This window comes from Ptychodera flava, chromosome 15 (assembly GCF_041260155.1).
Source record: "Ptychodera flava strain L36383 chromosome 15, AS_Pfla_20210202, whole genome shotgun sequence".
Lineage (NCBI taxonomy): Eukaryota > Metazoa > Hemichordata > Enteropneusta > Ptychoderidae > Ptychodera > Ptychodera flava.
Genome location: NC_091942.1, coordinates 3,197,701 through 3,211,348, shown reverse-complemented (window position 1 = coordinate 3,211,348; position 13,648 = coordinate 3,197,701). Strand labels below are relative to the sequence as shown.

Genomic DNA, 13,648 nt, shown 5'->3' with positions numbered 1-13,648 from the left:
GTAGTGCGCAGGCCAGCAGAAGCAGTGTTAGAAACTACCGCCCATCCTCCCGTCTGAGACGGGTAACTTTTCAGTCGGACGGGAGGAAAATTGTACTTCCATGTCCATGTGTCGGGCTCTCGATAGTAGCCCATATACCCAGTAATCTCATCGATCAGCTGCTTATAGATGTTGTGTAAAATAAAGGAAATGTAGTATACCAATACGTCCGACTTCGACATGCTTATGCTACTGAAACTGTGCAACTTTGTGACGCCGGAAGTCCGAACGCAATGCAAGCGAGACATGTAAACACGGGTAAACAGGAAGTTGCTCATACTAGTAAATCTCACACTAAGCGAGATTTGCGCAATAGCAGATACACAGTCATTTGTAGCAGGACAGGGGCTGGACTCTGATTATGAATCAGACTTTTCTGATCTCCTGGAAAGTGATGTTTGTAGGGACACTGACTTGATGTAATCTGTGCTTGACTCATGTCAGTACTGATTTCATCAAGGAGACCATGCACAGATCCATGATGAAATGTCCAATACTCGGTTATCAACAAAATGTATCAGAGTGTTATCAGCATTGTTATTGTAGAAATTTTGTATTCAAGTCCGGATTAGAATTCATTTCAAACAGTGGAATTCAGAACAGTTTGTTTGTAAGATCACAGTTAATACTCATGTTGAAAATAAAGTTGTTTACAGTTTGAAGTACATAATGGTTTTGTGTTTTTGAATGAATGGATTTGTCAAAAATTCAGGACAGGCAACTTTCTGGCAGGACAGGCAAGTTTTGAAAGTTACCAGTCCTGATGTCTGGCAAATATTTTGGCCAGTTTCCAACACTGGCAGAAGCGCGTAACGGTCAATACTCGGACGATATGATGCCCCAGTCACAATGAAAGATGTATAAGAGGTGATCACAAAATTACCTCAAAGGATGCACTCAGACAATGGCACAGCGTATCGCCAGACACAAATGTCCTCGTGCATCCTTTGCTGTATTTTCGTAATAACCTGACAATATTACCGGTATACACAATATGGTTAGTTGTCAAGACTCGTGCTTTGCATTTCAACACAAGAGGGAGAAAAATAAGACAGTGTGTTTGTCTCGTAAAACAAAAATAATGAAAATATTATCTGTTCCTGTAAAGTTTTTGTAGCAAATTGGTAGCAAATTATTTCAGAGTCTTAGCTGTGTAGGAATATTCCTCTCCAAATACAGTCAAATTTCAAAGTTTTTGGCCAGGATAACTTAGATACGTAGGTTGGCCAGGATAACTTAGATACGTAGGTTGGCCAGGATAACTGAGATACGCAGGTTCAACATTTAGCTAAGGCAAATGTTTTTTTTACAGTATCATAATCACTTTTTCAAAGTTGTTTGAACAAGGAATACACATTTGAAGCTGTCCTAATAGAATAAATTTTGTTTCTAAACAATAATCATTCACTTAATTGCGGTCATCATACCAATTCATTATGTTCATTAAATTTCTTTTTAAGAAAACACCACATAGATATCGATGATGACAATTTCTTTGAGGTTTCCTTTGACTAAATTGGTTTCTTTATAATAACAGAGATTGTTTGATCAGGTCATACTTGATGTTAAATTAAGCTGATGATAACCAGGTCATTATGGTTGCAAACAGTTGATGCTCAAAGGAAATTAAAGAAATTGAGAATGCAGAAAATCACCTTAGTGTACATTGACAGCCTGACATACATAAGGTGTATTAGTTTGCTTTCAAGGGACATAAAAATTTGATACTGGATTTTCCTGTTGTCATTGATGTTGGAAGTCACAATTTGCATCACAATGAACATTGCTTCACGCTCTGGTGTTGTGTTCTTGTCCTTCATATAACCTGAGCATTTCGATCGTGGAGATTAAGCAATCGGAACGATGGCCTTCCGGAGCAAACGAGCTAATTCAGCATGGAATGATTGGTTGTTATCCGTCTAATTGAGATGATGGTGCAGAGCAGTTGTAGTTCAGAACAGTGGCAATATGAGCTGGTACGCAGGTGTATCACAAGCCAATTTGTCATTTGCAATTCACATTCATATGCCACAGAGTGTCTCTTTATTCCCCTTAAAGTGTCCCCATGTGTTACACTTGTTGTGCTGCTGGTACAATTGCATTCCAATGATGCACGCTGCGATGTAGTGACCTCAAAATTCAGGCAATCCAATCAAGTCTGAACAATATCAGATGCAGCAGCTTTTTCCAGATTCCCTATTTTGCTAGTTTATATGCTTGTCACTCATCTGATGTTTCCCCAATGTCTGCCCAGGTTATGCCCCTTTGTAACTTAAAATGACTTTCTCTGCTCTGCACATAAATTTTATCACCCACACAAGTGCAGGCAAGAACATTACACATTGAGTTGGAGTCAGAGATATGGCTTCGACCAGTTCAGTGAAATACAAGATCACCCCAGGGGGACTATAAAATGAGTCCATTCGAACAAAATTAATATAACCAAAATGAAAATGAAAAACAAAGAGCCAGCCAATCAGAAAACATGTTACACAGATATTGTACTTAATGTCCATACTGTATCTACAATTGACTGATCTCAGAAACAGCCCCTCAAGCAAGCGTCTCCTTGATTGAGATGTTTGTGCCATTACGAGAGGAGATTCTGAGACAACAGAATCAGTGTAGCGTGTTCTGAATTCAGAAGATTCAAGAACACAAGTGGATACCTGAACCATGCACGTCTGCATCTCAAGTCTATCCGTACTGCTCAATGGACTATTTAAGAGGCAAGCTTATGGACAAAACAGGGAATCTGCCTGAGAATGCATCATTGAAAATAAAAAGAATGTGTTGAAGAGAGAGCAAATTGATTGCCAGGGTTCATTCCTTGTCAAAATGAAACAGAAAAAGCTCATTAGTTTGCTTTGTGAAACATTTGAGATAATGAGTTCATGCTCCTTTTTAGCTACTATAGACTATAGTCTATAGAAGCTATTGGGATGGGTATTTGTCCGGCGTCCGTCGTCAGTCTGTATGTATGTATGTATGTATGTATGTATGTATGTATGTATGTATGTATGTCCGTTTGTGAGGCGTCCGTCCACTCAAATATCTTGAGAACCGCAGTACTTACTGATTTGATATTTGTTGTGTAGATTAAAAATATGATTTTGAGAAACTAATTTTTTTAATTTTTTGATATTGTTGGAAATAGGCAAATTAATGCCAAAAAAAGGTGTTTTTGGTAAAAAATCTTCTTCTTCATAACTGCTGGTCAGAGAGCTTTGTTATTTGGTATACAGGTCCCTAGGGATAACCCAACTTAGATTTGTTCAAATTGTGATGAAATATGCAAACATGTATTTTTAAGGAATTGTTTTGTCATTTTTGGTCAAAGTTTGACTTACATTGTATGTTATTCTTGTACTGTATAAACCCTATCAATTCACCCAGAAAAAAATAATATGATTTTAAATAATTGAATTAATTAGGAAATCATCAAAGCCAAATAATGTTAGTGTGGAATTATCAGAAAGTTCAACTTTTTTTGACAGTTCATAGTGAATTGAGGATTAAAACATGTAAAGGCAACTTTCCTGAATCCCAACTTTGATATATTCTGAACCACCATTTATGTTATCTAAAAGAAATTGTTCATAATAGTTTGTCATGATAGGGTGGTCAAATAAATAGAGATAGAGAAAGTTCTAATTTCCGTTTATGGTTGACTTGGTAAGGATAAAATAAGATTACTTTTTGAGGAAAAAAATAGTGGTCAATTAAAAGAGTGGTCAAAGTGATAGGGTTTTCATGGTAAAGCTGGGCTGTAAGATTTCTCCTGTGCTATTTATAGCAATTATGCAATCTGTGTAAACAGCCCAATGAAAGTGTAACATGATTCCTTATAATGCTTTTGATGACCTTGAACTTCTTAAGTTTCAAACATTTGTCTCTTCAGTGTGCTTTCTCTGAGTAGGTACAGTCTCAACTTATTCAACAGAACGTACTTACAATGTTAATTTGAAAGTTAAAATGTGCTTGGTTAATAGGATGAAAATACTAATATTAAAAGATAACCAGCTCAAGATTCTTTATAACCTGACAGATATGCTGTTTTTTATGACGTAAATCTTGATTTAAGCAAGTCTTGTTTACTTTAATTAGAATGTAATTAACTCTCGTTTATTTGCTATTATACACTAATATAGTCTGATGAAATATGCAATATCTGTATTTTTACGGAATTTTTTTCCATTTTTGGTCAGGCAATCCTGAAATGAGCTATCAAAAATATCCACCTTCTTCATCAATACATGTGTCACAAAAGGTTATTCTCTACATAACACAGCAGAGCTCTGTCAACTGTTGAGTCGCTTGTTTTTTCAAAACCGCTGGTCAGACAGCTTTAATATTTGGTTTACATGTCCGTAGGATGACCTTAGTGAGATAATTTCATACAGTCATGAAATACTTAATTTTGTATCCATGTCTATAGCAGCTTCAGGGACTTTGGCCCTATGTTTAAAAGGTGTTGACAGGCTAGCTTTGAAGCGTCGTCAAGTTGAGTAACAATGAACTCAGAATTGAATTATTTTGGACTGAAAGTAAGTAACAATGTGTTTATCAGCAATTGTGATGTTTATTAGTTCCTTTCATGATTATCGTACAAACAAGAGAAAGATTTATGTACACTGTAGTGTATGTGAGCATGATATTGCACAACAACCAAAATTTTGAATTCTCAGTGGAAACGCCATGAATTACATGAAGAAGATACACAATTTGTGTATTTCTGTTGGGTGCACACGTGGCCAGTTGAGCGTACTGTACTCCTATCACTGAAAAGCAATTTGATGGGGCCTGCATATTGAGCATTGTACAAAATAATGATACCCATCAAGTAACCTCTCACATGTTAAAAAGTGAAAGAGAGACTGGAAATTGAAAGATCCTGCCCAGCTAATAGAGACATCCTGCCCGGATCCAGCATGGCAAATGAAGAGATCCTGCATGGATCCCTAGCATAGCAAATAGAGAAATCCTGCCCGGATCCAGCATGGCAAATGGAGAGATCCTGCCCGGATCCAGCATGGCAAATGGAGAGATCCTGCCCGGATCCAGCATGGCAAATGGAGAGATCCTGCCCGGATCCAGCATGGCAAATGGAGAGATCCTGCCCGGATCCAGCATGGCAAATGGAGAGATCCTGCCCAGGAAATTGAGAGACATTGGAGCAACTTATCTTGAAATCAAAATTACCGTTCATCTCAAGCAAGCTGTCCTGCTGTTATGCTTTTTTACCTCTATATAGCGACCCAGTTCTGAGCTGGTAGCTAACAGTTGCGCCATTCTTGGTTATGATAAACATTTCATTCAAGTTTGGAAAACATAGTTGGTTGAGTTAGAACTAGGGATGTGGTATTAAAATATTATGCTGCTACCTGTAAAGATTCCATCGAAATACCAAGTCCAACAGTGAATAATGTTTGAACTCAATCAGGATTTACTAGCTTACTACTTGCCTAAAGTTGTACAAAATCTGAGGATGGAAATTAATTCATATTTTTTTGTTATATTTACCATTCATTTTTTGTGTGACTTCTAAGGGCTTAGTATTGTTCCCAAGGTTACAGATATATGTATGTTTCATAATGTCATGTACTGTTGGCCAAGTCTAGCTATTATCAAGTATATAGATTATCATTTTGTACTTTATGGTTTCATTTGTACGCCAAAGTCAAGTTTTGCCACCTTTATAAAATATAACCCAGATAATTTTTTTCAAATTTTTCCTAAATTTTGACCAAAAATTCGAGCCAATGGAAAGTATTGTCCATTTGATCCAAAATTGTCAAAAAAAATTACAAAAAATTCATTGAAATTTTGCACAAAAATTTTGCTGAGAAAATTTACATCACTGAAAGGGTTAAAGTTTTTTATATGCTGTAAACTTGTCCGTGTTTATGAGAAAATGAAAGTGTCAGTTGAAAGTTTCTATCAAGTACAGTAGATGGATGCAAGTGTGGGCTGTAAGTTATACTTATCCACAATCATTTCAGGTAGAAAAGGTAGAACACGCCTCGGGGACAGAAATTCGGGCCTTCAAATTTTATCAATTTTCTTCTGACCTACCACTTATGGGGGTTCATTTTTAAGTTCTTGGCGAAAGAAAAGTTTTCACCATCTTAGTTTTTCGAAAATCGAAAACTTTATTTTTTCCCATAGAGTTCAACAGGGATGGCGGCCATTTTGAATTTCAGATATCGGGAAATCGCAAGTTATTTGTCTCTCTAGTACCAAAGTTTGTAAGGTGACCCCTGATTTTTATTCTTGCTTTGATAAGAGCATGGTTGAAAGTTTAACCGAGGAAATTTTGAGCAAACGTTCAAGTCTTTCACTTTCGAGGTGCATATTACGTTAAACAGCTGTCAGTGAATGATTGGTATGCTTTCACTAATTATACAGGAAGTCCTATCTACTCATATCAATCTCTCCTTACATGCTAGAATATACAGTGACAGAAAAATAAGATTATAAACATTGGGAAGTATGTGTGTTGAAATATTGCCAGATTACCATAAATCACCATGACAACTCTATCACAAAAAGTCCACAGAGTCTATTCCAAATTAAGTTTGTTACTTTATGAAATCTGGAAACATTGTAAGCAACAGACAATGTTTGTTTCCTCAAAGTTAATCAATCCAAAATGTTAGTTAACTTTTTTTGAAGATTGTACATCACTTTCATTCTCTCAGCACAATTGATGTCTTCTATGGACTCATTAATTTATACATTGCACAAAGTACCATGATTTCAAAAAATCTTCAGTGTTGTACAAATGACTCTATCCATTCTGCAGAGGTTCTTCTCATCATGTTGAACTTAAAACAGAAATGTTACTATGTATATATATATGTTGGAGTTTAAATCAGTGACAACAATCTAAGATGGTGAAATTTGTGCCTTCCAAAATGTTGACATCAAATTCACAGGGGGAACCAGATTGCAGAAACTTAACATTCATCTGATCAAAATGTCAGTGATTTTATCAATGATTCCTTAGGCCTTCCAATGACTGCCTTCCAAATAATACCAATTTCAGTTTGATTATCAGAATGTTGATATAACTGAAAAATATACAAATCAAAAGCTACAAATAAAGTTTTTGAATAATTCTTTGAAATGCCGGTATATTTACTGTTACAAGATCATTAAAGGATTTATTGTTGAGTGTTCTCAAGAAAGGATGTGTCAAAGTATTCTAAATAGATATAGGTATAGTCTGGATAAATTATGCATATAATGTATTTAGAGAATTTCTAATACTCTACTTGCATCATCAACATGAAATGCTTTATTGATGATGTTAATTGTTGTGAATTTCTCAAGGTCCACTACATTGTTGCTCTTAAGCTTATACAATTTTCTCCAACTTTTTGGAAAAAAATTATTATTTTGCCGCGTGAAAGGTTAAAAATTTGATCACATTAATGTGTGATAGCAACAGGCTTTCCACACCATGAAATGTTGTCTTTGCCTTAGGGCTTTATGTGTTTTCAAAGCAAACAATATGCCTAATAGTTAAAGTATATTTACAATAGATCACAACTTTGAAACACATCCATCTTCACTTTGCTTTCACAACATAATCAGTCAGAAAAATTTACAGCTTGTTCTGAACAAATCGATCACATAAGCCCCCTGCTCTTGAAATTAAATTGGAATTTCAATCAATTGCTGTCTTAGATTCAAGGGCTTTGTCAACAGGTTATGCCTTTACAGTCAATTATATTCATTTTGCGTCAAAATTTTCACTTGATAAGCACTGCCCTTTAGATTACTTCTTGGAGTTATCTTTCAATGATTTCTCACAGCAGAAAGGGCGACCGACACTTCCTCATTAGAATTCATTGACGTTGTTTCTGTGCTGTGTTAGATCTCATTTCAGTTTTCAGCTATGCTTTCAGCTGAAACATTATCTCTTCCTTCATGCTGTTCGCCATTATGAAGTCGCCCGTGAAGTCTTGTTTTCACTTCTTTTTTCATTAGCCTCTTCATTTTTTTCACATAAAGCAAAAGCAATAACACTTCCCCCTTCACGATTGGAGGCGGAATGGAGCTTGCCAGTTTGCAATGCTTTATGTGCTATTCGAAGCTATATCAGTATTTCATGGCAATTGATGCTCCCAGATATAACTCATTTCTCCTCTAGAAAATCTAGTTTTCAAATTGAATCCCCAGACAATTCTATCTAAGTGAGTAGATTTTGAAGTGGGATTTACCATCCCTGCTGCTGACAGGGTGCCCCGTCAAGTCCCAAAATGTGGCTATCATTGAGGACTAAAAGCAAGACCTAGGTGATATACTGGCTGATATATCACCATGGAAACAAGCTTGCTAAGGTATGCAGTTGCATGCTTGATAAATGCTCACTTCAAATCAGGCATAAACCTGTTCTGAGTCGGAAACAAGTACTGACTTTTATTGAGTAGAACATTGTGATCAGGACAATCATATGATGGCATTTACTGACAGGATCAAAAGCTGAGTGAGTTTCATACTCCGCCATCTTTTCACACATCCAAACAAACATTCATCGGTATTCATCGTTGATTTTTTCTCTCTCTGTAAAAGCAATATCTTGGGATGAGGTTTCATTTTCATTTGGATACCACATTTAAAGCAATCCAAGTCATGTGTGGTTACATCATTTGACTTATCACGTACTGCTGCCTATTTCAGTGGAATCTGCAATTCTTGAATTGAGTTTTCCATTATTCATTGATTTGATCAAATATTTCCCCACAATGTCATTGTGAATATCGGCAATTTCATATCCTTATGGGACTGAAACATTTTGTGACGTGTTTTTGCAGAGTTTGAAGTTTAGCTTTCCTTTTCCATTGTATGAGTGCTCTGCAAGGTTATCACATTTCCGTACATTGATTTACAATTTTTTTTGCAAATGTTTCATAGAAATGGCAGACTTTTGGCCAAGTAATAAAGATTATCAGATGAATTTATGAATTTCATTTGGTTTGGCCAAGCAAGGCACTTTTCAAATTGTGAAAAGATTTTCTTTGTACTGTCTGCTTCTGTTTCACAGGTTGTGAAAATATGGTGAAAAAATTTTCTTCTTTGAAGACCTAATCCTTCTGTAATATTATTAGAATTGTAGACTTTACATCATTGAATTACAGAAACATAGCATCGGTGATGTGATGTGACATGATGTAACATGGCATGACGTGGCGTGACGTGACGTGACGTGTACTTGTGGTTTATCAGACATAGCCACATCATACACAAAGAATGGCAGTAACAGAAATCATGTTTATCTTTCCGATGTATGAGCATTCTTACTCCTACATTTTCTATAATTTTGTAATTGTTTCTAACATTACAAATATGGTAGAGTTTTTTCACAGAGCTGCATAAATTATTTCTGTCCATTCTTAGTGGTTTATTGATTATTTAGTTGTAGTGTTCCACAGAGCTGTACATTGAGAAAACATAAAAAATGTTCATTCATGGAGTTAAGCAGATGGGATTTGTAGTTTATGTTGTCCAAGTTATTTGAAACAAGGGTGGAAGAAGTAAAAGATGAACTAAGAGACATGTAAAGAAAGCTACTGCACTCTGATTCATGTCACAAAATGAAGCATTATCATCCAAAACGATGCATTGCCTAGCCTAGCGATCATTTGTACATAGAAATATCCAGCGTCTACTGACAGAATCTCCAAGACCACTTTTGTGTAAAAAATGTTTACATTCATCATCAACTTCAAAGATCACCAAATTGCTAATATTGATTGACATATCAAATCTTCTTTGATGATAGAATGCGACAAAAATACTTCCGTGTATTTTCATTGTTCAATGAAGACTAAACAGTGGTGAAGTTGTGAAGGCATCTGTCACCATGGTGACCCTGCAGTACCCTCAGAAAAGTTCACCAGTGAGCGTGCCCACTCACAGCGACTGGTTGCCCCTGGCAACTACAGTGCTTTCCCCGAACATAGCCTCACAGCTGAGCTTTCATTTGCACTAACCTCGCAACTGCATCTGGTGAACAAAGATTTTTCACTCCCCTGGAAATCACGTTTTTTGAAGGAGATTAACTGCATTTACTATTCAAATCCAAAGAAAAGCTACTGTTGTCAGGGACAGACCAACCATTCAACAGACAGGTCTCAAAGTCTGGAACAGATGTCAGTGAAATCCTCATCACCGACTCGCTTTTACTTCTGAAACCATAGTTACTGGACTTGTATTTTGAAAAGATACAACAAACCAATTTCTAAAAGAGAAAGTTGGCATTTCGACCAGTTCAAGTTAATTTGTTCTTCTTGACAAGAAAGTTAATTTGAAAGTAAATTCAAACACTTTTTAATGAGCTGATTAGTCACGGCTGTTAGATGAATGAAATTCTGTACTTTTTAATTAGTATTGTGAGGAGGATGGTAGTGATAATGAGGATAAGGATGATGATGATAATGAAGATGGATGATGATGGTGATGAATAGGAGTATCACAATTAAATACAATTGTGGTTGTTTTAATAAATTTGCACATTTGTTCCGCTTTCCCTGCAGTCAGAGATGCCAGGAATTTAATTCCTATGGATCCCAACGGTCTGTCGGATCCCTACGTGAAGATCAAACTAACTCCTGATCCAGACAGCAAAACCAAAAAGAAGACAAAGACAATCAAGGCAACCTTAAATCCTACTTGGAACGAATCTTTTACCTTGTAAGTTTTCCACATAATAGTAATTCAATTCTTTAGTGATCTTGTAACATTCAAAGTGTTTACGCAATAGATGTAATCCCACTATTACTCTTGATGATCGGTCTTAAAGCTTTACGAAGAGAGTCTCTCTGCAGGGTTTAACTGCCCTCCTGGCCTTGGTGAATTTTGTTGAATAATGTACTTTCTGTCCATGTCATCTCCAAAACCATCACAATATCAAGTTTATAATACATGTAACTAACAACAGAAAGTGCACTTTTTCATATTTCAAAGAGGAACATTCATTCTCAGACTGTGTATTTTCACCATTGATGAATTTAACCATTTCAAATTTTTCAGAATGGGTCATTACCCTTTCTCCACCAAATGTTGGTTTAAGTTTTTTGTCCTCTACAGCAAATATGGACCCCTCCACTTCATAGTGGGGGTGGATGGGTAGATTTACCCTCCAGTGTGTCCTAACAATACAGCTCTCTTTTTGAAAATATCTACATTTAACTTTGCAAACTTAACAAAATATAAAGAATGAACTTTTCCAGCGGTAACTTTAACTACATTAAAAATTGTTGAATACTTTCAAAATGAGCACACTACCATAATTACCATGCTATATTTTGTGGGGTAACAATATTTCTTTAATTTACATGCAGTCAAGTTAGTCCAATTTTAGAGTTCATTGAACGCTAAGTTTGATGTTTTCACGTTGTAAAATACAAGTAGCTTAGAAATTTTAGCTCAGAAAATTGAGAAGGCTGAACTTATCAACAATTGGTTTCTATTTTGCTCGGCACGATATCTCCTAAACTGGAACCATCATTTATCTAGAATAATCTTTGATATTATCTAATGGAATTTCAAACAATTCTTCTAAGTTTTGAGTACATAATGATTTGCAATGACTCTTGGCTCGGCTTCCATGTCATCCATCAAATTTCTCAATGACAATTTATCAATTTGGATGTTTGTCTTGTAATTATATTTAATGGTGGCATTTCAGGAGTATACTTTTCATGAAATCTGCAAACACTGTAATGGCTCTCTACTGTCACATGTAATTAATCTTCAGAGCTTTTGGAAGCCGATTGTGAGATTTATGGAAATTCAAATTTGCAGTAATAGCAAACAGCATAATGAAATATTTATCTGGTGCTCAGATTTTGAACTTTTTATTGTTTACTTATTCTTTATAGTATAATAGATGAAGAAGACAAGAACAGACGTTTGTCTCTGGAAGTGTGGGATTGGGACCGAACATCCCGGAATGATTTCATGGGTGCTTTGTCATTTGGTGTATCTGAATTGATCAAAACTCCCGTCGATGGCTGGTTTAAATTACTGACACAAGATGAGGGGGAATTTTACAATGTTCCAATCACAGAAGAAGGAGAAGAAGGCAAAGTTAATGTCACTGAACTCAGAAATAAATTTGAGGTAAGCCTCCTCCCCTTTTATTTTCCCTCTTTCAGGTCTATTTCTAACATGATCTTCTTTAAGTCACCGTAGCAAAAGTTTGGACTGTAATAAATCCCTTCATTTCTTCAAGTTTTGCCTTTATATATATAACTCCCCTGAACAATCTAAAATTTTATTTTGATCATGATTTTATTCACAATTATTTTGAAAGCAAATTATTTTATTAGACATGCATTGTCAGTTGGATTAACATTGACTCTTCCCCAAAGTCAGATTATTTGATTTTTAACCCAATATCAAGAAGAGGTCCATGAAACTCTTCGTTTAATGATTCTGTAACTCAGTCTGACAATGGACATAAATTATTGCTTCAAATCTTTAAGGAAACAACCACAACCACAATTTAAAACACAAAGGTTGAGTTGTTAATGAATGGAATGAATATGCAGTGAGTTATTTTCTGTGAAGATTTGAGTTTCGTTTAAGTTTTCATTTATTATTTCAAGGACAAGGATTTCAAGGTCAATTACAAATAAATTCACCAGCCATAACAGAATGTGTAATTTCTTCCAAGTTTTGCTTCAATTGGTTGACATCATTAACCCTTTCAGGCCTAAACCCCTATGTATAGGGGTAGTTCTGGTAAGTTACCAGAAAGTCAGGCCTGAAATATCACCATGATATTTTTTTTGTTTGAAAGTTGTCATGAGCCAAGGCACTTTACATGCTCATATGTGAGTGATGTAAAATTTCATTTGTTTGATGATGTTGCCACATCTTGTTGTTAGCTTTATTATCGCATGGTTACATGTATGTACAGTACAGTGCACATGGATAAAACTACATATCTGTGTATCAACTGTTCACTTGAAATGTATGAATTCTTCAAACTGCCAATGTGCCATTGAAGATGTAGATTCCATATTGCATTGTATATTTCAGTATCTTGTAAATTGTTTCTACCTATATTGCACGTATAAGTGTATCCTGCAAATTTTACCGGACAGAGGGACACACAGAATCTCCTCAGGTGATCAGGGGTAAAGATCCATGTTCACAAGAAGCCTACATTGCTGGTATCAATGTTTTACAGAGATCATTGAATTGCCTGTGTCAATGATCCATACAGTGTAGTGTCACTCAGCTGTGAAATGAAAGGTTCACTTGCACTCTGATAGCAACTCTACTGAAATTCAAAAACCTGTCTAGACGATGATCTCCAGGCATTCTGCATCAGAATCAGAATCAGATACTTGTTTTACAGTATGAAGGCATATATAATACATTGCAGTGTGTCTTTCATAAAACCATCCACTTTGAATATATGCATCATCCATGTCAGATACAATAAAAATTCAAATGAATATGAGTGCTAAAAAATGGAAAACTAATTATTGTTTCTCATCCTTGCACAAGATAAATCTGGATAAGCCCTGTCATTCTTTATTCTTACATTTGCCAGGAAAAAATGAAATACAAAAACAGATAATACAGT

General features: G+C 35.7%; 1 protein-coding gene across 3 annotated transcripts in view; it reads left to right on the top strand.

Annotated features, from left to right (window-relative positions):
- LOC139150907 (protein kinase C beta type-like) overlaps positions 1-13,648 on the top strand; it is a 178,444-nt gene that overhangs the window by 124,533 nt on the left and 40,263 nt on the right. For all 3 annotated transcript variants that reach the window (XM_070723369.1, XM_070723367.1, XM_070723368.1), the window contains exons 6-7: positions 10,584-10,740; positions 11,931-12,171. In XM_070723369.1, coding sequence (XP_070579470.1) covers positions 10,584-10,740; positions 11,931-12,171 — 398 coding nt within the window. The remainder of the gene's footprint in view (positions 1-10,583; positions 10,741-11,930; positions 12,172-13,648) is intronic.